Source organism: Canis lupus, chromosome 35 (assembly GCF_003254725.2).
Source record: "Canis lupus dingo isolate Sandy chromosome 35, ASM325472v2, whole genome shotgun sequence".
Lineage (NCBI taxonomy): Eukaryota > Metazoa > Chordata > Mammalia > Carnivora > Canidae > Canis > Canis lupus.
Genome location: NC_064277.1, coordinates 16,734,923 through 16,757,496, shown reverse-complemented (window position 1 = coordinate 16,757,496; position 22,574 = coordinate 16,734,923). Strand labels below are relative to the sequence as shown.

Here is a 22,574-nt window from a genome sequence, read left to right as displayed (position 1 = left end):
GTGTGTGTGTGTATAATATTATATATATAATATATATACACGAATCTTCTTCCATTATATATATATAATACATACACTATATATATATTATACATACACATATTATATTCATATATAATATGTATATATATATGAATCAAATCTATTCATTTGTCGATGGACATCTGTGCTCTTTCTGTAGTTTGGCTATTATGGACATTGCTGCTATAAACATTGGGGTGCAGATGTCCCTTCGTTTCATCACATTTGTATTTTTGGGGTAAATACCTACTAGTACAATTGCTGGTTCATAGGGTAGCTCTATTTTCAACTTCTTGTGGAACCTCCATACTGATTTCCCAAGTGGCCGCACCAGCTTGCATTCCCACCAACATGTAAGAGGTTCCCTTTTCTCTGCATCCTTGCCAACATCTATCATTTCCTGACTTGTGAATTTTAGCCTTTCTCTCAGTCAGGTGTTCTTAAGCTAGGGTCTGGGTGGCGCTTTGAGTGTTCCATTCATCCCTCTGAAATTATTTTAAAAATGTATCTGACTCTCAAAAACATTGAAAAAGAGCTTGAAAATGATTATTTTCAAACTGATTTCTCCTGTTCCCCTCTTCCCCCTCCTCTAACTGATTCCTCCATATTGGTCTCGCTCATCCAGTACCACTGACCAATTTCTCAGGTCTGTGCTGCCAATGCCAGTTGCTATGTGAAAGTTGGGTCTAACCTGCCTTTAAAAATGAGGCTTACTATTTAAGATGACACAGCACTGTCAAAATATGTGTCACCTTTACAGCTCTAGCCATTGCAACCCTAACCTGTGGCTGAAAGATAACTTGGCCAGTTACAGCTCAGGGAATGCCAACTGCAGGATAATTCTTGTCCCTTAATTCATTTCTATGCAACCAGCTATAAGAGAGACAGCACTAAACTATGCCTATCCAGAGGACCACCAGAATATGGAGGATATTTTAAGTCTTTGAGGGAGGCAAACTGTTTTAAAGGAACGGATTCCTTATAACTTGTTATCTTTGTACTTGTCAATCCTCCTGGGATAGGTCTCATTCCCTAGGGGAGCCTGCCATCACCCTGCTCCCTCCTCCCCATTGAGTTACATACCTATTCTCTGCTCCCAAGAGAGTGGACACTCCCATGAGCCTGCTATGTCTTCCCATTTACTTTTTTTTATTTTTTAAGATTTAATTTATTTATTCATGAGAGAGATACAGAAAGAGAGGCAGAGACATAGGCAGAGGGAGAAGCAGGCTCCCCACAGGGAGCCTGATGTGGGACTTGATCCCAGGACCCTGGGACCACGACCTGAGCCAAAGACAGATGCTCATCCACTGAGCCACACAGGTGCCCCTCGGTTTACTGTTATAAGTGCAGAACTTAGTGTAGTTCCTGGCACACAGCTGATTCCTGGATCACTTTATCGCATAACAACCCGCACAAATCTCTGGACTAGTTGTCTTGGTATTCCCATGAGGCAAGTATTTGATCAGAGGAGTTAAACGAATGAATATATGAATGTGGAAAACAGACAACTTCAAGTAGAATATGATAGCTGGGTGTGCTCAGTTCTTGGGCTGCCTGGAAAGAAGGACGGGAACAAGGCTGATTCCAGAAGGCAAGTGGCAGAGAAGCAAATGGCTCCAAGTCAGACAGGGTGATTGCAGGGGCAGGTGAGGGGATGGACTGGCCACAGAAAGGGTGAGTTCCCCATCGTCAGAAATGGCCCAGCAGGAGCCCCAGGGCTGCTCCCTGGGAGTGTAGTAGAATGCTCTCTGTCTTAGGTCAGACTCCACAGGATGCCTATCAATGCCCAGACACTCTGGTCCCCACCTCAGGTTGCAGGGCGCCTCCATGTGGAAGTGATGCGAGTGACAGGGGCTGTCCCAGAGCGCGTGGTGGAGGACGACTCCTCGGAGAACTCCAGCGAAGGCGGGAGCCTTGAAGTCGTGGACAGCAGCGGGGAGGTCATTCACCGAGTCAGGAAGCTGACCTGCCGGGTGAGAGGACGAGATGGGTAGGCGCCCATGAATGACCCTGTTCATCCAAAGCAGTTCTACAGAAAATCTTAGAGGAGATTTTCTTAGGGCATAGTAAACATTAAACAGTCTGATCTTAAGTACAACGGTGGGCAGGACTCTTTCCAGAAGTAGAGCACACTTCCTGAGGCCAGTTGATGAAATTTTAAAAGCCCTTGTGCATTTAGCATGCAGGGAGTGTATATTGTTCAGTGAATCAGGCTTTTCCAGCAAGGGTTGCATCTGTGTCAGAAACTCAGTCACTAGGAAAATTTAAGAGGATGTGTGCCTTTGTTGCCAGGTCCTCATGCTATCGTCATGGTTCTGGTACAGACCTGTTATTGGCAGAAACCTTCGTGTGCCAGATATTTTTCAGATGTCAAGTGGATAACTGATTTCTGTATTTCCTCACTGACTCTTAAGTTTAAAATACTTGAAGTAAGAATGTATACTTTAATGTTATCTTTCTTTCTTTTTTTTTCTTTAAAGATTTTTTTATTTATTCATGAGAGACCCAGAGAGAGAGGCAGAGATACAGACAGAGGGAGAGAAGCAGGCTCCTCGAAGGGAGCCCCATTCGGGACTTGATCCCAGCCCCCAAGACCATGCCCTGAGCCAAAGGCAGATGCTCAACTCCTGAGCCACCCAGGCATCCCTAATGTTTTTTTTTTTTTTTTAAAGATTATTTATTTATTTATTCATGAGACACAGAGAGAGAGGGAGAGAGAGGCAGAGACACAGGCAGAGGGAGAAGCAGGCTCCACGCAGGGAGCCGGACACAGGACCCGATCCCGGGTCTCCAGGATCACGCCGCAGGCCAAAGGCAGGCGCCAAACCGCTGAGCCACCCAGGGATTCCCCCCTAACGTTTTCTTTACGGGAATTATAGTGCATGTTTTTTTTATTGTTGTTATTTTATATCTCTTTAGGTAAAAATTAAAGAGGCAACTGGGCTGCCCTTAAACCTCTCAAATTTTGTCTTCTGTCAATACACATTCTGGGACCAGTGTGAATCTACAGTGGCTGCCCCGGTGGTGGATCCTGAGGTGAATTCCCCTCAGACCAGGGACGCCCAGTACACCGTGACCTTCTCTCACTGTAAGGTACGGGCACCCTTACAGAATGAGCTGCGCGGGAGGCAACCCGGGTGCCATTCAGAGCTCTTCTTATAACTTAGAAGTCTCCTCCTAAGAATGTTTAAGGAATGTAATATGTGTGTTGGACTTTTTAACCTCAAAATGTTCTTCAGTACAAATTCAAATGGGAAGTATTTAAAATAGAGTCTGAAAGACCTCTACCTGAAGTCTTATGCCCGAGAGGTGGAATGGCCAGTGACAGTTTGTACACCTTTAGATAAACTTTCTATGCCCTACAACTTTTATGTGTGTTGTCAATACATGTTCACACACAAATGGGCATAGATACAGTCTCTTACCATCTTGAATGCATAACTTTTAAAGTTTTTATTTATTCATGAGAGACACACAGTGAGAGAGACAGAGACATAGGCAGAGGGAGAAGCAAGCTCCCTGTGGGGAGCCTGACGCAGGACTCAATCCCAGGACCCTGGGATCACAACCTGAGCCAAAGGTAGATGCTTAACTGCTGAGCCACCCAGGCTTCCCACATGTATAACTTCTTGCAAAAGTTTTTTACCAAAAATGTCACATTATTTGTATTGTAGAATTATGCCTTTTAATATATGTGAACCTTTTTTCATTCTTTTGAATGTGGTATAGCATTTCAGGCATAGCATTCTGATGTGCCATATGAGGTTTTAAGGAAAATGTAAATGAACAAGGCGAATTTCTGGTGACTGCTGGTTGTCCCTGTCTTGTGGCTATAAGCTCCCCTTCCTGACTTTCACGTCAGACTCCCCATGGGTTGTTTCTGACAGACAGATGCTACCTTCTGTGTAATTTTGGTTTTCCTTGTACAATCCTTCACAGATACTCCAAACCCCTTCCTTTGGAAATGGTGCTTTTTCTTTCTGGCTCTACACATACCAAATTTCACATAGGTAAAGACTGTCAAGTCTTTCTTTTTCTGAAAACAAATAGTCCAGTTTTTTTTTCTTTCGCTTATATTCACCAAGTTTGTTTCTCAAAATCCGTATTATTTTTTTGTTATTGTTGTCTGGATACTCTGAAATATTCCCCATCTTTCTTTGGATCCACAAAGCTGTTCTTGTAGAAGGATGAAGTCTGAATTTTAAGTACATTCTAGTTAACAACTGGTTTGATAAACACTAGTTGCAGAGTCCTTGGATTCACTGCATGACCCTGGGTTTTTTCCATCAATAAATGTGTAGATTGTATTAAGTGATCATTAGTTTGTTTTCCTTCTAAAATTCTGGCTCTGTCTCCAAACTAAATAGACAAGAAGGTAAGTAGTAGCATGTTCAATCAGTATAGCACAGGTCTTTCCAGAAGCCACAGAGTTGTCTTCCCCAGAGATTCCAGTAAGATGCTGCTGGAAAGAAGCTCGGTGTGGCCCCTCGCCTGCCGCTTCATTCAGTGTGATTTCCATACTTTTCAGTCCATGCAGCATTCACTTCCTCACACTCCTCTGTCTGCTTTTTATGATGAGCTGGAGTGGGAGACTTTCAGAGTAAGAGCACAGAATCATGAAGTTAATCATAGGAAATTTAATTCTATTTTCAGTCTCCCAAGCCAGAGCAAGGAGCAATCAGACATTCTTTTTTTTTTTTTTTTTCTTTAAATGATGTGCTGATTAGTTTATAGCCGTGGGAGTTCTGAGTGGTCCTGCAGAACCAAGAATGCAGATTCCCTTCTGCACCCCACAGGCACTGGAATGTGGGACAGGACACATTCCTCAGTGTCCACATTGATTGAAGAAAGAAGTCCATTAAATCATTTCTTCCTCACTAGTATGAAGAGCTGGTATTTTGGGGTTTGTTTTTTTTCTTTTTTAAAGATTTCATCTGTTTATTCATGAAAGACACAGAGACACAGGGAGAGGGAGAAGCAGGCTTCCTGTGGGGAGCCGGATGTGGGACTCCATCCCAGGACCCCAAGATCACGACCTGAGCAAAAGGCAGACGCTCAACCACTGAGCCACCCGGTTGCCCTTGTTCCGGGTCTTTAACACAGCACAGGTGGTTTTCCAGTTGGGATTCTGCAGACTAACAGCCTCCAAAGTGAATCTCTATACAATCAAAAGGTAACACGGAAATTTCACAGATTGCTCTGTGAGTGATTCTTGCCGTTCTTCCCTTGCTCCCGCTTATCCCAGGACTACGTGGTGACCGTAACAGAAGAGCTCCTGGAGTTCCTGTCTGACGGAGCCCTGGCGATTGAGGTGTGGGGCCACCGCTGTGCTGGGAATGGCAGCTCCATGTGGGAAGTTGACTCTCTTCATGCAAAGACGAGAACGTTGCATGACAGGTTCGTACTTGGCTGGGCTGGATGCAGGGTCACAACTGGCACCAGGACAAAGGCTAAGGGGAGGAGTCCCCAGACCTGTCTCCTCCTTTGGGAAATGGGAAGGATAAAAGGAACTAGCAGGCATGGAAGACATTCAATGGCGAAAGGAAGGTCTTTTCAACAAACAGGACTAAAACAACTGCATATCTCCCTATAGACAAAACCTACTTTGATCTTGGCCTTCATGATACACAAAGCTTATTTTGAGATGGATCAGAACCTTCAATGTGAAAGATAAAACTGTAAAGCTTACAGAAAAAAAAAAAAAAAACAGAATATTTTCCCTTTTTTTCTCCCTTTTATAGAACAACATTTATACTCCATACCCAGCTACCAAGGAGTACCTGTTGTGCTGTGGGTAGTGGCTATGGATGCCAGGCCTCTCTGGCTTCCCACCCTCTGTTCCATGATGGGGGTGGTGGTCAGAGAGGCTTTGGGGGCCACGGTGCTCACGTGGTGAGACACAGACTTCTTAGGGCCAGTCTCATCATGTGGGTCCCTGGGAAGCACAATCTTCACTTTGAGGCCCAGCTCACTCCATCTGAGCTGCACATGGCACACTGCAGTGTCACATAGCAGTTGACAGGGTCCCCATGGAGAGTCAGCAGGCCATCCACAAACTTCATGGATATAGCCCTCTGCCCTGGGAGTTTCCTAGATACCACAACCTCACTGTTCTTTGGCCCCACTCTCCATGATGGACCATGGCACAGCATTGCAGGCCCTCCACACAGCAAGGCCTCCTGGGAGCTGGTCATGCAGAGACTCTGCCTGGGTCATAGCACACAGACTTCCCATGGCCACCCTTCCAGCATAAAGCTCTCCCCTGCCCTCAGGAAAGCCAAATCTCTGCTGAACCACTGCAGTCAATTCTCAGATCCACCAGCCCTTTTTGCCAAAAATATCATGCATCCTGGTGGCCAAGATAATAATTTTTGTTCTGGTTGTGTAACTTGCACCTCAACTCCAGAGTAGCCATCTTCAGCCAGTTCCTGAATGAGAAACTCGTTCAATTCAGCTTTGAAGGTGCCTTGGGCCCCAACTCCCTCTTCTTGGAAATTTGCCCCACCATATTGCCCCGCAAGAGACCTTCTTATAAAGTTGATCCTCTGTCTCTTCTGTGATCCAGCAATCCACTTCTAAGTATCTCCGCAAGAAAAATGAAAACATAAGTCTGTAAATAGACTTGTTCACAAATGTTCTTGGCAGTTCTTTTTGTAATATCCCCAAACTGCCAACAACCCAAAGGTGTGAGAACGTTTGATAAGCCAATTGTACCACTAGTCGCGTAATAGAATATTACTCAGCTCTAATAACAAGGAAAAGGACTATAGCTCCCCATTTGAATGAATCGCAAAAACATGATGCTAAACCAAAGAAGCCAGACCTAAAAGAGCGTACTATCATTCCCTTTCTGTGAATTTCTAGAACAAGCAGAACTAATCTCTGGTTATATGGCTGCTGTGGGATGCTGTGGATATTGAATGGGAAGGCCATGAGCAAACTTTCAGAGGCACATGGTGGGGGTCCTTACAGAGGTGTGTGCATTTTCACAATTCATCAAACTCTGTGCTTGATATCTGGACATTTCACTGAATAAAAGTTATATACCTCAATAAAATAAATACAAAAGATGTATACCATCTGGTTGTTTTGAGAGGTAGATAAGAAAATCTACAGGACACACATAGCATGATGCCCAGCCCATAGTAAGTGCCCAGTGGATAGCGGTTCATTCTTACTTCTCATAATGTCCCTGGACGGTGACACTTGTTCATTGGAATGTGTTTTCACAGGTGGAATGAGGTAACACGAAGAATAGAAATGTGGATCTCCATATTGGAGTTGAATGAGCTAGGGGAGTACTCTGCGGTGGAGCTTCACCAGGCAAAAGATGTTAATACGGGAGGCATCTTTCAACTCAGACAGGTACTGGGCTGGCTTTTGCTTGTTGGGTGTTTCCTTTGGGTCCCACGCTTACACACACTTTTTGGGAGTTCCCCAATTATGTGCCTCTGTATTCCCTGATTCTCTTCCCTTTCTTTACCCTCTTCCCACACTCTGCCATTCCCATTCCTGGCGCTCATTGGTGCATCATGCCCCCTGCCCCACCCCCACCTCTACAGGGTCATTCCCGGAGGGTGCAGGTCACTGTGAAACCTGTACAGCATTCAGGGACCCTGCCACTCATGGTCGAGGCCATCTTGTCTGTCTCCATTGGCTGCGTCACCGCCAGGTCCACCAAACTGCAAAGAGGGCTGGACAGTTACCAGGTAAGACGAACAGATTTGGAATAGTATGTACGAGGCTTGGCTAATGCAAAGTTAAGGCAGCAGTGATCTTGATGGAGACTTTTGGGGAATATGACAACTCCTTTTCTTGACGTTGTATCTGCACCTCTCCCTTCAAATTTCCATTTATTGCTTTTTTACTGGATTTTAAATACTATACCAGCTTAGTGTCCAGTAATAATAATTGTATTTGTAAACATACATATGAATGCTATGTTCCTCATTTACTTTACATAGATTTCATTTTCTGTCTGGCTCCAGTTATGTTGGATATTTAAGGCCACTTGTTAACTGGCCTGGTCCACTTTTATTAATACAAAATTGCCCCCATACACTGGCATAATTAAGCAGGTCTTTGAAAGCCTTTCTTTCTTTCTTTCTTTCTTTCTTTCTTTCTTTCTTTCTTTCTTTCTTTCTCTCTCTCTCTCTCTCTCTCTCTTTCTTTCTTTCTTTCTTTCTTTCTTTCTTTCTTTCTTTCTTTCTTCTTTCTTTTTTAATTAGAAGTTGTCCTCACGATCATTTTTGCCCATTAAATCCTTTTTTACTAATTCTTCTGTTCTCATTTTTAAAAATTGACCGTGATAGGGCACCTGGCTGGCCCAGTTGGAGGAACATGGGACTCTTGATCTGGGGGTTGTGAGTTTGAGCCCCATGTCGGGTATAGAGATTATTTTTTAAATAAATAAACAAGTATTTTTTTTTTAATAAAGAAGTATTTGTAAAAAGTAAAAGATGAAAGGATCTAAGAATTGATCTTCATATTACCAGTCACAGCTCTTTATCACTCTGTGAGAATAAACTTTAAGATTAGGAACTTGTGGGGATCCCTGGGTGGCTCAGTGGTTTAGCGCCTGCCTTCCGCCCAGGGCATGATCCTGGAGTCCCGGGATTAAGTCTCACATCGGGCTTCATGCATGGAGCCTGCTTCTCCCTCTGCCTGTGTCTCTGCCTCTCTCTCTCTCTTTCTCTCTCTCTGTCTCTCATGAATAAATAAATAAAATAAAATCTTAAAAAAAAAAAAAAAAGATTAGGAACTTGTCTGCAGTGGCCAGGAAGAAGGCATGTACTTTTGCTTAGTCCCTGGTTTACTGTCAGGTATGAATTAGGGACTGGGAAAATCAGCCCATTGAATTCTGGCTCCCTCACTGCACATGAGAGAGAGAGCTCTCCCTGCTGTGACAGGAGGAAATGTTTCTTTGTGGAGTCTGCATGGAAGCCCAGCCCGTCTTGAGAATGATTCATCTTCTGTCTCAGTTTCCTTGGGCTCCCTGGCATTCAGGCAAAGACAGCATTCAGGCAGAGACCGCTCTGAAAGCAAGAAGGAGCATTGGCTTGGCCTATGAGGCCTTAAGAAGGCATAATTTTGTCAAATACCGCCTTCTCTGTCTCAGGCCAAAATCGCCCCTGGTTCCCAGAGCCAGGGAGAGTATGAAGGAAGGTATAGGACAGTCTGCTATTTTAGGGCAGCCTTCTCACCCAGATTTTTCCTCATGTGTAGGGTAGGAAATTGGGTTGTATGGATTCTCATCCCAGCTGAGTCCCTCACTCGGCCTTCAACTTTGGGGGTGGCTGCAGGGCCTGGTAGAAAGGTCGCCAGCCTGGAACCAGGGGGCCTGGATTCTCTTTTTTTTTTTTTTAAGATTTTATTTATTTATTCACGAGAGACACAGAGAGAAAGGCAGAGACATAGGCAGAGGGAGAAGCAGGCTCTCTGCAGGGAGCCCAATGTGGGACTCAATCTCAGGACCTTGGGATCCTGCCCTGAGCTGAAGGCGGATACTCAACCACTGAGCCACCCAGGCACCCCAGGACCTGGATTCTCAAGTGTAGCACAGCCTTCCTGGTTACCTTGTTGGGATCATGCAAACCTCGAATTCCCCTTCTCTCTTCTCCAGAATGATGAAGTAAGCTGAATAATTCCCTGAGATCCCAGTCTATACTAAAATTTTGTGGCTTAATAAATCTCTAATCTTAGATAAAACTTTGAATTTGCCTCCTTAATCATGACCTATGAAACAGGTATCATCAGCTGACTACATATTCCCATTTTAGGAACCTTACAAAGATTGATTATATGCACTTTTAAAACCACTCTCCTCCTGAGTTAAAACTGATTTTTGAGGGGATCCCTGGGTGGCTCAGCGGTTTAGCACCTGCCTTTGGCCCAGGGCGCGATCCTGGAGTCCCGGGATCGAGTCCCGCATCGGGCTCCCGGCGTGGAGCCTGCTTCTCCCTCTGCTTGTGTCTCTGCCTCTCTCTCTCTCTCTCTCTCTCTTTCTCTGTCTATTGTGAATAAATAAATAAAAATCTTAAAAAAAACTGATTTTTGTCAAAATTCGAGCATTACTTCAATATTAGGTATGCATTTAATAAGTTAGTTATTCAAATGATAGTAGTGGTTTCCAAACTAAAACAAAAGTTCATATTTGAAATCTATGCAGAGAGTAAGTTTCACTGTATTTTTAAAGCACTTTTTAAAAAAGCAGTATATTTTGAAGTATATTTACGTATGAGAGTAATGTAATTATATTTTTAAAGCATTTGGGGAAAAAAAACAGTTTGTCTTTTTACTCCTAGACCATTTCACTGCATGTTTGAGTATTACCCCTCCAATAACCATATTAAAAAAAGACGATTGTTATGTGGGCCAGCATTCCTTTTGAATAGAACTCGCCACTGTATAGATGGTTATTCCCTACAAATAGGAGTTCCTCTATTCTTATGTCTGAGGAAAATAGTCCCAACTAAATCCTTTTATTTTCAACATGGTGATTTTGTTTTGCCAAATGTTTTTGTCAAAATGGTTATTTTATTACAGTTATTGCAAACTCTTGCCATGGGTTTAAGACAGTTCTGATTTTTCTCAACTGATTGGTGTGATGCTAGTATAACCAGTAGTGGATAACAGTAGGTCCATATATTCAACATGGCGGGCTGTGATCTTGTGGCAGTAGTACAAGGCACCACCTTGTCTGTGAATAGCCTGAGGCTCCCAGTGGGCTTTCACTTGTGATGATTTCCTCCTTGCATGTGGTATAGTGCAGGGAGGAGGACGCCAAGTGGAGAGACTCACAACCTGGCTTCCAGTCCTGACTCTACCACCACTGTGTGATCATTTAATTCTCCAGGAGCCCTGGCTTGCCTCATGGCTAAGCTAAGACGTTGAACAATAGAGTCTAGTTTTGCCATTTTGTCTAAATCCATTCCAAATCTCAGATAGCCCACCCAGGAATGCATACCCACCCTTCACATAACAATAGGGTAAGGCCTGGCCCAATGATGTTGATTCCTAGTCCCATCTAAGAGAGTTCTTGTTTTATAAATGACTGTTTTCTTTATTAAAAACATAATGAAACAAAACTCAAACTCAAATTCTTAATTATAGACAAGTGAATTAAATCCACTAAGCCTTTCTCACAATTCACTTAAATGTTTTATTATACTGGTGTTATGTGGTTATGTGTGCTGTCCATTATAATGTGAGTGTTACGCTTAAAGAATTATTTGTGTGCTGTTTGAGAAACAAAATGCATGTCCTTTGTGTTTATTTTTTTCCTACCAGAGAGATGATGAGGATGGTGATGATATGGATAGTTATCAGGTATCACTGCTGCTGTCATTCTGTGGCATGGGGCACAGCTACTGCTAATTGCCAGCATCTGCAAAGCAGAGGGCAGGGAGGAGGAAGGAGGACCATCGAGGAAGAATACGCAATTTTTCCCTCGCTCTGGACTTGCTTTAAACATAATCGGGGATACGATACTCTTTCTGTAGATTTCTCTGTCCATTCAAAATTTGTGATCAAATACTGCACTGCTGCTGTGTCATCTTGAATTACCTTGTAAAGACTTTCTTCTTTTTTTTTTTTTGTAAAGACTTTCTAAGCAAGACCATTATTGCTGTATTAAAGTAATGATTTTAAAAATCGTGCAACTATCCATCCATAATCCTTAAGTAGAATTCTATGCAAAACTGCGCTTAGCTCCTCAGCCAAGAGAGTAGTATTGTTCTAATACGCTGTTTTAGTTTAAAAGTCTCTTGCTGGATAGGAAATTGAAAACATTTCATGCACGTTGCTTAGCTGTGGTTAGCCAGTTTCCTTCTCGCATTAGGACCAAGCTTAATTATCCGTAACTTGGAGAATTTAAATCTCAGCTTTTTCTTTTGGGAAATTTAGAAAAAAAAATGCAACTGCAAACTTGTATCTAGTCAGCACTGGCTGGCCTGCTGCCATGGAATGTGGAATAAAAGGAACAGGCAAGGCAGCAAATCCGGGTGAAGTGTTCTGGGTTCCGTCCCCAGGCTTTGTAATGATTCTCCAGTTTTCCCAGGGTGCTTTCCTGCCTGGAAACCGTGGGTACGTTGTAGATAAAACCTCAGAAGTCCTCCGCTGTCTGCTCTTGATGTCTTCAGGGTTAGACTGGAATTAGGCAAGTCAGAGAGCGTTTTGAGTAGAATTGATGGGTTTCTTTCCCTCATACCTTTACTAAGAAAGAAAACAAACAAAAACTTCAGGGGAAATGCCAGTCTCCCCTTGGATCTCAGCAATGCCATTAACTAACGTCCTGCCGCTGTGTGTGCGCTTCCTGCCGCGTGGTTCACGGTGAAGTCCCAACAGCTGCTTCTGGGAGTTCTTAAAGCATGGCTGACTGCATGTTGGGTGTTTGCATGGGTGATTTTTGGTGAGCCTTATGGTAGAGGTTGGAGGTAAAATCTTTACAGCAAGTTTGAAAGGTTCTCTGCTGATCTATTCTTTGCATTTTAGAAAATACATGTTTTCAGGCCATTGAACGATAAACTATAAAATGCCTGTGTTTTTGTGTTTTGGGTTTTTTTTTCCATTCCATTTGCTTTTCCATGGTTTGGGCTCTGTTCATGATGTCCTTCTGCTTGGAATCACACATCCTTCAAATGAATAGCTCAATTTAAATACACACACACACACGATGTAAGAATCATCCCAACAGCTGGCGTAGTTTGAGCTTCTCTTACTTTTAAGTATAATTATCCTTTTGGAAATCCAGGGGCTCTGATTTCTGAGTAATGGGTTCCTCAATCAGCATGCTGTGTTTCTGAGGTCTCTGCTTTCTTGCATATTAATCACACAGCAATGTTCAATGGCCTTTCCTAATGAAAACCCTCCTGATCAATGTAAACATCTTTGTAAAAAAAAAAAAAAATAGTCGTCTGTGTATTCTACAGGAAAATGTTTTCCCTCCCTGATGTCAGGAAGAAGACTTAAACTGTGTGAGAGAGAGGTGGTCTGATGCACTCATCAAACGACGAGAATACTTAGATGAACAGATTAAAAAAGTCAGCAATAAAAAAGGTATGTGAGGGGCACCTGGGTGGCTCAGGGGTTGAGCATCTGCCTTTGGCTCAGGTCGTGATCCTGGGGTCCTGGGATCAAGTCTCACGTTGGGCTCCCTGCAGGGAACCTACTTCTCCCTCTGCCTATGTCTCTGCTTCTCTCTGTGTGTCTCTCATGAATAAATAAATTAAATCTTTAAAAAAATTTTTTTAAAAGCTATGTGGAATTAAACTCCCTCCTGGGAGTAGCCCTTTCACTCCTAGACAGTGGTGGCAGGTTTTCTTCCCTCAGTTGGACAATAACATATGAGTGTTTTGACCATCTTAGTAACAATTACAGATAGTAGCAAACCCTTTTGTACAGTGTGGGATCTGAAAGTAATAAGTATTCATGAGCCTGTCCTGTGAACTGTGACATTAAACATTAAACTCCCATTTAGTTGTGATGAATGCAAATGCAGTATCTCTGGGTTTTGATCTCATTATAAGGCATTCCAGGCCCAGAACCAGAGGCTGACAGCAGCTGGGGGGAGGTCCCTTCTGAAACCACAGCACTTGCAGGTCAGCGCCTGGCTCCTGTTGGGCGGCAGCCATGCACTCAGTGCGGGTGAGTCTGAAACTGGCCTGCAGCTCCCACGGCCACTCAACTCTAGGGATGCAGTTTGCTTCTGCTGGCAGCAGCTGCTAGAGTTCCAGGGTAGAGCTGTGTTCTTAGAACCCTTAGTCTCTCATCCTATGATCCATTCATTGTGGTTGGTTCTGCACCAAAGGACACGTTATGAATGTTAATCTGTTCTAGGTAGAAGTTAGCACAGGGGTCCCCCTCAGTAAATCCCTGTGGCTCAGCGTTCTTGGTGTCAGTTTGTGGATGTGCTCAGCTTTGCTCATGGAAACTCACTTTGACGCTACCCAGATAGCTCCAGGGTTTAACTATGAATCAGACAGTTTGCAAACATGTTAAATAAAATCTCTTCTGTCAGGAGCATAAAAGGCAAAGTTAGTTTTACAGAATATGGTATGTGGTGTGTTTTAAACCTCTGTAAAGCGGTGTATACTCATAAAGCAAGGCAATATTCATCATTTCATTGGATCTTTCCAACAAGTGTGTAAAGTAGACATGACTTGTATTGTCCCTGTTTGACTACTAGGAAGCCCGGACTCGTCTGTTGAGTAACTTCCCCAAGAGTATAGAACCAGGAAAAATAACCTGTGTTCTCCTCCCTGTCCCAGTGCTCTTTCCGTGTCCTTTCCTTGAAAGTCCATTGAGTGTCCTAGACTCACCAACCTTGTCTGGGTGCTCAGGCTGGAACATCGAAGCCTCATCTCCTTTTTTTAAACATCATGGATGTTTGAGCCACTTGGGGATGTCACCAAGTGAAAACCTATTTGTTTTATTTAAAATTTGGAAATTGTCTTTTCCCCCATATTGCTGCTCATCCAGTCATTTTGTCCTGCAGAGAAGACGGAGGACGACATGGAGCGGGAAGCCCGGCTTGTGGAGCAGTGGGTGGGGCTCACTGAGGAAAGAAACGCTGTGCTGGTGCCTGCGCCGGGCAGCGGGGTCCCTGGGGCGCCTGCCCACTGGTGAGTGTCCTTTTGCCTACGCAGGCTGGACAGGATGGTGCGGATGGCCTGTGCTGGTGTCCTGCGAGTGACTTTCCAGGACTGTCACAGTATATGCTAAGTGCCATGAGCTGCGAGGGGAGGGGCCACCCAGCTCTTGTGCAGCTGACTTGCTCTCCCAGGAAGCCAGCGAGCATCTATTTGTTACTATTTGTCCAGGAAGTAAATACCACACGTCTCAGTTTCTCCACATGAGCAGCTTGGACAGTTTTCTGATCTCCAGAAATTCTCTTATGTTGGCCTGAAAGAAGGCTGTTTCCAGAATCCACGTGAAGAGGGGAGAAAACATATTTTCTTATGAGCCCTCATCCCTGCTCAGTTTGGTCATAACATAGAGTCCGCTCTTGAGCACTAAATAACCATGGCCAGTCAAGTGATTGATCGGTCCATCCCGATGCAGATCAGAAACAGCATGGTCCCCTAGGCTCTGGACTCAAATAGATCTGGATTTAGTTTCCAGCTGTAGCTCTGTAAGTGTTAAATGTTAACTTCTCTGAGGCTTTAGTCTTAATCTATGAATGGAGCTCCATTTTTGGTACTATTTTAAGGATTAGAGATATTGTATTAAAAACACCTTGCCCATGATCCTCATTTGTTAAGTGGTGACTACTCTTGCTGCATCTGATTCTCATTCTTATTGTAAGAATATATCCTAGGACGCCTGATGGCTCAGTGGTTGAGTGTCTGCCTTTGGCTCAGGTTGTGATCATGGGATCAAGTCCTGCATCAGGATCCCTGCAGGGAGCCTGCTTCTCCTTCAGCCTGTGTCTCTGCCTCTTTTTCTGTGTCTCTCATGAATAAATAAATAACATCTTAAAAAATATACATATGTCCTAGGCATTTAGGAGAAATCCGATTCCTTTTGAACAGAGAATGTACATGCCCAGATAATCTCTTTAGGTTAGGCATAGAAACATCAGCGGTGTTATTTGTGTCTATAACAATAAAGGGAAGTATAACGGATTTGATGGTATTATGAAACCAGAAAATCTGAATTTGCTGGCACTAAATTTGTAATCTGATGTTTCTCCCTGCAGATTGTCCCGCTGTCCTGGAATCCTGCAGGGCACACATGCAGTCTGTCTGCCAGCCACGTGTTGCAGACAGCCACCTCATTCCCTGAGGCCCTGTCTAGACCGTCTGTCTCCTTACCCCAGTCACTTTCATTTGAGTCATTTCCAAACTTTAGATTGTCTCAATTGTTTGTAAGATGTGGAGTCCTCAGTCCTGTCCCTAGGTATTCTGATTCACAAGAGAAAGGATGGGTTCAGGACTTTTCATTTTCAGAGTCCCCACCCCCACCTCCCAGGTGTCTCAGATGCACACAGGCCAGTTTTTGATAAAACACTGCTTTGGTCTTTTCATACACAACCCTTCCTCCTTTGATAGGCCTTTTGTCCTCTCCTCAGTGTTGTCTTCTTGTTTACTTTCTCTGGGTTCTGATCGTGTCCCCTGTCTCCAGTATTAACAGCATCCCTTCCCTTTTTCCCCCTCACTAGAACTATTTCTAGAAAGCCATTAAATAATCTATGTTTCACTTAGTTACATCTGATTCACATAACTGGTAGTTTTTTGTGGAAGTCACATAATTCTCATGATATGTATTTACAGGGATGTCAAGAAATGTGCAAATATTTCATGAATAGAATTACTGCCTCCACAGTGGTTCTCTTCTATGCCTCTATGTTTGATTAACATGATGTAACACACATATTTTGTGATGATTAAATTTTGTTATTAAATTTAGGGTCCCACCACCTGGAATGGAAACCCACATACCAGTTCTCTTCCTTGATTTGAACGGTAAGCAGACCCCAGGTTCCAGGGGCCCTCACATTTCATTTAGGTTTGTAATCTCTTCAGACCACCTGATTGTGATTCCTTAAATTACTTCTCTAGTCACTCATGTGCTGTATCTAGGTGACATTTATAGTGCAAGCAAATGTATAAACCTTGACGTGTAGCATCACTAGGGAGAGAGAAGTGGATATTTAATCTTAAAAAGAGAGTTCTGAGAGTTAAGGAACTATACACACACACACACACACACACACACAAACATTAAAACAGTTATGGTTGGGAGACTTAACGGACAGAGGTTCTGAATCTTCAGGCTTTGCAAGGGCCTAGGAATCTGCATTTCTGACTAGTGCCGTTTGCTCCCCACCCCCCCATAGTGCTGATGCCAGAACGTGATTACAGCATAAACCCTCTCTTAAAAGTGGTTCTTTACTATAGCAATGGGATTGAGCCTGCGTGAACCAAGAATGATGGTTCTCAATGGATTTTAGCGGTAAAATCCATTTTCAAAATGAAGTCTTAAATGGAACCCTCTATGTAGAATACAAAGGCAGAATTGCCAAGTGGGGAGATGGGTGGGCTCAGGCAGGCTCATCTGCCTGGCCCCTGGTATCTCAAAACACAGCCTGGAATTCTGTTATTTGGAGGGAAGACCAGCCAATGACTTTGGCTCTTCATTGGCAGAATTGTTTAAAAGCCTAAAAGCAGAATGTGTGCCTCGTGAAGTGGTGGGTTTCCTGTTATTGAAGGAATAAGAGCAAATGTTGGATGACCACTTACAGATATTTGTGATGGTTCCATCCCATATGGCGTAGGGCATTGGGGGAAGATGATTTTTGCATTTCTCCCAAGGGCTTAGAACTTTGATTCTAAATTGATTATTTAGCTTTACAAATGTCTAACCATGTGTAACTTATGTAAGTAGGACACAAGCCTAACACCAAGTTACCACAAGGAATTGACCTTAAAAAGCAGTAAAGTGTCAGCTGTGTTTTTGTGGGGAAAATATTTGCTCCTGGACTACGTATGGAATATATTTGTCCATGTTATTGGAGATTCACAGGGTACCTTTTTGGCTCTCATAGTTGTTTCTATAAAGAAAAAACCTATCTTGAATATCAGAATCTGTATTTCAACTGTGGTATCAGGAAGGAAAGAAAAACATGAAATGCATTACACGTAAACTTCATCTGTGAAAAGCAGATTTAAAAATTTTCAGTGCTTGCTTTAAAAAATGACTTCTCCTCCCACTTGTCTTTCTGTGCCATGGACTTGGTCAGCGGATGACCTCAGTGCCAATGAGCAACTCGTGGGCCCCCACGCATCGGGCGTGAACTCCATCCTGCCCAAGGAGCATGGCAGCCAGTTCTTCTACTTGCCCATCATAAAGCACAGTGATGAGGAGGTACTTGACCACTAAGGTTCCGTTCATGGGCTTCAGATTAGTGCACATGCCTACAGGCCTGTCTTCTAATTGAAGTGTTGTGATCTGCTTTGGGGGAAAGGGTTGGAAACATTAAGAAGTTGGGTGTGTGTTGTCACACAGAAAAAGTGAGGAGATGTATGATTCCGCCGGGTTGCATTTCTCTTCTCACTCTCACATGCGATGTCAAAGTGCTGCCCCTGAGCCGTGTCTTTTCCCTGTCCCCAACCCTTCTCCTGTTCTTAGGTTTCAGCCACAGCCTCCTGGGACTCCTCAGTGCATGATTCCGTTCACCTGAATAGGGTCACGCCGCAGAACGAAAGGATTTACCTAATAGTGAAAACCACGGTCCAGCTCAGCCACCCGGCTGCTATGGAGTTAGTATTACGAAAACGGATTGCAGCCAATATTTACAACAAACAGGTAGTAACGGGGCCTGATTCTGCTCTTGTGCATGTGAGCTCGAAGTGTCTTCCTTCCCTCTATCACAAAGTCGAGTTTTGTGGTGTTGATAGAGTGGATATGCAACACATAAGCCAAGTTACAGTCTTATCCTCATGCTCCCAGGTAATGGGGCATGAGGATAGCATAGGCAAATGTCACCCACCAAAGGGCTTTTCCTCCTTGGCTGACTTGAGACCCATAATCCTAGGAGGCAGTAGACTGTGACATTTCAATATTTGAGAAAGGTTACATGCCAAGTCCAAGCAGGTTAGTGACAAAACAGGACAAGGAGCAGGCTCTAAACAAATCCCTGCTGCTTCCCCAGATCCCATCCCAGAGGTGCTCTTGGCAAAATTGACCCTCTCGTTTTTTTTCTGTGCGAGGATACATTGATTAAACCCTATCAAGATTATGGGGCATCTGAGTGGCATAATTGATGGAGTGTCCAATTCTCGATTTTGGCTCACATCATGATCTCAGGGTTGTGAGATTGAGCCCATATCAGGCTCTGCGCTCCATGTGGAGTCTGCTTGAAAGTCTTTCTCCTGGGGGATCCCTGGGTGGCTCAGCAGTTTGGCGCCTGCCTTCAGCCCAGGGCGTGATCCTGGAGTCCTAGGATCAAGTCCCGCATCCAGTCTCCCTGCATGGAGCTTGCTTCTCCCACTGCCTATGTCTCTGCCTCTTTCTCTGTGTGTTTCTCATGAATAAATAAATAAAATCTTAAATAAAAAAAAGAGAGAGAGAGAGAGGTTCTTTCTTCTTTTTCCTCTATCCCTCCTGCTTCTGCTCTGTCTCTCTCTAAAATAAATAGGGATGCATGGGTGGCTCAGTTGGTTAAGCACCTGCCTTCAGCTCAGGTCATGATCTCAGGGTCCTGGGATTGAGCCCTATGTTGGGCTCCCTGCTCGGCAGGGAGCCTGCTTCTCCCTCACCCTCTGCCCCTCCCCCTGCTTGTGCTCTCTTTCTCTTTTTCTCTTAAATAAGGAAATAAATAAAATGTTTAAAAATTAATAAATTTTTAAAAATAAATCCTATCAAGATCCAAAGGAAGGCTGCCAATAAGAGAAAAGCAACCCCCCAAAAATCCTGAATCAGCTGCAAATTTGTAATCTAATCCCCAAATAACAGCTGGAATCTGTTGTCCTTTAGGGTCAGAGATGAGGATTTTTCAGCTCAGTTTTTCTGAGTATTGTATGTGTATCAAAAACATAGTATTTGTTAATGCTTCTACAATTTGTAAAATGCCAAATAACTTACATGTTTCACATTGCTTAATCCAGCTTTCCTTTCCTACCAGAGTTTCACCCAGAGTCTGAAGAGGAGAATATCATTGAAAAATATATTTTATTCCTGTGGTGTGACCTATGAAATAGTATCTAATATACCAAAGGTAAAAAATATTTTTTTTCTTAAAAATATTTCTTAAAAATATTCTTTCTTAAAATATCAAAATAGTATTAGAGAATGTGTTCATTTCTTAGAACTTCTAAATTGTTTTCTCACCACAATTTGGATAAAAATATTGTTCATGTAAAAGTATTGTAATTGCAAAAACAAAAACAAAGTATAGTAATTGCTTTCTCATCCCTTCAGGCAACAGAGGAGATTGAGGACCGGGAAACCCTGGCTCTCATGGCAGCAAGGAGCGAAAATGAAGGCACTTCAGATGGAGAGACCTACATAGAGAAATACACACGTGGTGTGCTGCAGGTGGAGAACATTCTGAGTCTTGAACGGCTCCGGCAGGCAAGTGACAGCAGTATCTGGAGCAGGGGGCCAGAGCACCAGCCTTCCTCCCAAATGGACCAAGATGAATTCATGTACCAAATGCCTTCCCTGTGCATCCATCAGAGGAGGATAACTTGAGTAACATTCTTCCTAGACAGAGTGGTTACTGTGACAAAATAGTAGCAAAAATGAAAATAATGTCTACATTCTATTGAATACCTTCTACTTTTGCTCTCCGTGCCCAAGTAATTTAGATGTGTTCTTTCCTTTAATCTTCTAGATTGCCCTATGAAGGAGATGAACACTGTTAGAATCCCCTTTTGTAAATTAGAAAATTATGGCCAGCGGAGGTGCACTGCCTTGCCCATGGGTACACAGCTAAGAGGTGGTACCAAGTCAGCTGTAAACCAGGAAGGTTCGACCCAAGAGCCCCCATGATAGCCATGTGCTATTAGTGTTTTCCTAATTTGGGGGGGTCTGGGTTACCTTCTGCAGCAATAGTAGGACATTTAGGTGAAACTAACCCACTAGGTAGTGGAATTCTGAGACACGAACTGTCAACAGTAGAAGCAGCAGCTGAAGTTTGTAGAAAATGCATTTTTAGCAACAAGAGGACTAAGATTGGCATCTGTCAGAAAAATCTTCCTTTAGTGGAAGTCCCACTGAAACGGCTATGCGAATAAAACACAAACAGCATCAAAGTTAATGATAGTTTTGCAAAGGATACATATAGTTAGGGGTGTTTCTTCTACATTTTCTCTGTCTACCCCTGTAAAAATTCCACAACATAAATGTCTTTAGTTCAGCAGTTTTCCTGGTCTTGTAGAAAGTGTTTTTGGTAGATGAAGGCAAAAGAGGTAAGTGGGTACAATAAGATTCTAGCTTTTGTGAATATGGGAGGGAGTGTGGGATTGAAATGATGTGTATTCCTGTATGTTCTAACCTTCCACAATAAACATATTATTTGTCATCAGCGGGGGGGAAAATAAATGCTCTTTTGACATTTACAGGCAGTCACGGTCAAAGAAGCACTGTCCACCAAAGCCCGGCACCTGCGGAGGAGTCTCAGCACGCCAAATGTTCATAATGTGAGCACACCCTGCCGAGGGTCTGTTGCTTCTGTGACATGTCTCAGGGCTTGGGGTGTGGCATGTGAGGGCCCTGGGGCCAGGGTTCACTGGTGTGGGCATCCCGTATTGCCAAGCCTCTCCCCTCTCCTAGGGAGGCACACGCGAGAGTGTGCTTATGGTCACATGCCTGAGTTTTTAGTGGAATCTTCCAGATTTCTCTTCAGAAAGTTATGTCCTTGGTAGAAGTTTCTTGAGACACAAATTGAACGTAGTTGGTTTAAGGGTGGTCAAGTCAGCTAAAAATCCTGGCTATCATTTTCTTAAAGAGAGGAGGTGGGATGCCTGGGTGGCTCAGCAGTTAAGCATCTGCCTTTGGCTCAGGGTGTGATCCTGGAGTACCGGGATCGAGTCCCACATCGGGCTCCCTGCATGGAGCCTGCTTCTCCCTCTGCCTATGTCTCTGCCTCTCTCTCTGTGTCTCTTGTGAATAAATAAAATCCTTTTTAAAAAAAAAGAAGGGAGGAGGAATTCCATAATTTTTAGAGATTCACAGAGAAGTATTTATGGATAAAATTTTTTAAGTCAAAAAACAAAATCAGAATAAAAAATTTTAAAGGATAATAAAAACTAGAGCAGAATTATAATATATTCAAAGAAGGAAATAATAAAGATTAGAACAGAGGTGTATGAAATAGAAAACCAATGATAGAATCAACAAAGCTGAGAAGCAGGCTTTTTGAAAAGACTGGTCAGGGCAGCCCTGGTGGCGCAGTGGTTTAGCGCCGCCTGCAGCCTGGGGTGTGATCCTGGAGACCCGGGATCGAGTCCCACATCGGGCTTCCTGCATGGAGCCTGCTTCTCCCTCTGCCTGTGTCTCTGCCTCTCTCTCGCTCTCTCTGACTGAATAAATAAATCTTTAAGAAAAAAAAAAAAAGACTGGTCAAATGGACTGACTTAACATTAATTGCAGAAGGAAAGAAAATATTGGGATAATATAATTCCAATATTGGCAATAAAAAGAGACATATCACTAGAGAGGACAGAGATTTAGACAGGATAAAAGCAAACCTGAAGGTTATATCAGTAAATGTAAAAGCTTCAACAAAATAGAATTTTCCTACAAAAAACAAATCATATAAGAAAGAGAAAGCCTGAATGCAACTATCACCATAAATAAAGCCTAAACTCAAGGAAAAAGACTGTTCAGTCATGGGAACACACAGTATCAAAGAAAAATTGGCACATCGCCCTAACAGATCTATAAATTCCCAACATGATTTCTCATAGAATTTCATAAGCTGACCCCAGAATCGCTATGGAAGAGAGTGTTGCAGGTGCACACAACTTTCTCTACAGCACAGAGATTCCAGGCCTTAATATGCACTCTAAAGCTTCTCATAGAAATGTGAGATGGGGGCACCTGGC

At 43.3% G+C, this 22,574-nt stretch overlaps 1 protein-coding gene and 1 pseudogene across 8 annotated transcripts in view; one reads left to right on the top strand and one right to left on the bottom strand.

Moving 5' to 3' along the window:
• The window catches only part of KIF13A (kinesin family member 13A), a 211,328-nt gene that overhangs the window by 173,014 nt on the left and 15,740 nt on the right, over window positions 1-22,574 (top strand). For 5 of the 8 annotated variants that reach the window (XM_049105945.1, XM_049105941.1, XM_049105938.1 and 2 more), the window contains 14 exons: window positions 1,836-1,997; window positions 2,944-3,117; window positions 5,270-5,421; window positions 7,257-7,389; window positions 7,587-7,733; window positions 11,314-11,352; window positions 12,981-13,080; window positions 14,519-14,645; window positions 16,432-16,487; window positions 17,765-17,889; window positions 18,154-18,330; window positions 19,649-19,741; window positions 19,945-20,101; window positions 21,094-21,167. In XM_049105945.1, the coding sequence (XP_048961902.1) occupies window positions 1,836-1,997; window positions 2,944-3,117; window positions 5,270-5,421; window positions 7,257-7,389; window positions 7,587-7,733; window positions 11,314-11,352; window positions 12,981-13,080; window positions 14,519-14,645; window positions 16,432-16,487; window positions 17,765-17,889; window positions 18,154-18,330; window positions 19,649-19,741; window positions 19,945-20,101; window positions 21,094-21,167 (1,716 nt within the window). The remainder of the gene's footprint in view (window positions 1-1,835; window positions 1,998-2,943; window positions 3,118-5,269; window positions 5,422-7,256; window positions 7,390-7,586; window positions 7,734-11,313; window positions 11,353-12,980; window positions 13,081-14,518; window positions 14,646-16,431; window positions 16,488-17,764; window positions 17,890-18,153; window positions 18,331-19,648; window positions 19,742-19,944; window positions 20,102-21,093; window positions 21,168-22,574) is intronic. The other 3 variants (XM_049105942.1, XM_049105940.1, XM_049105944.1) reach the window with 1 other exon arrangement.
• Window positions 5,791-6,650, bottom strand: LOC112657727 (40S ribosomal protein S3-like; annotated as a pseudogene).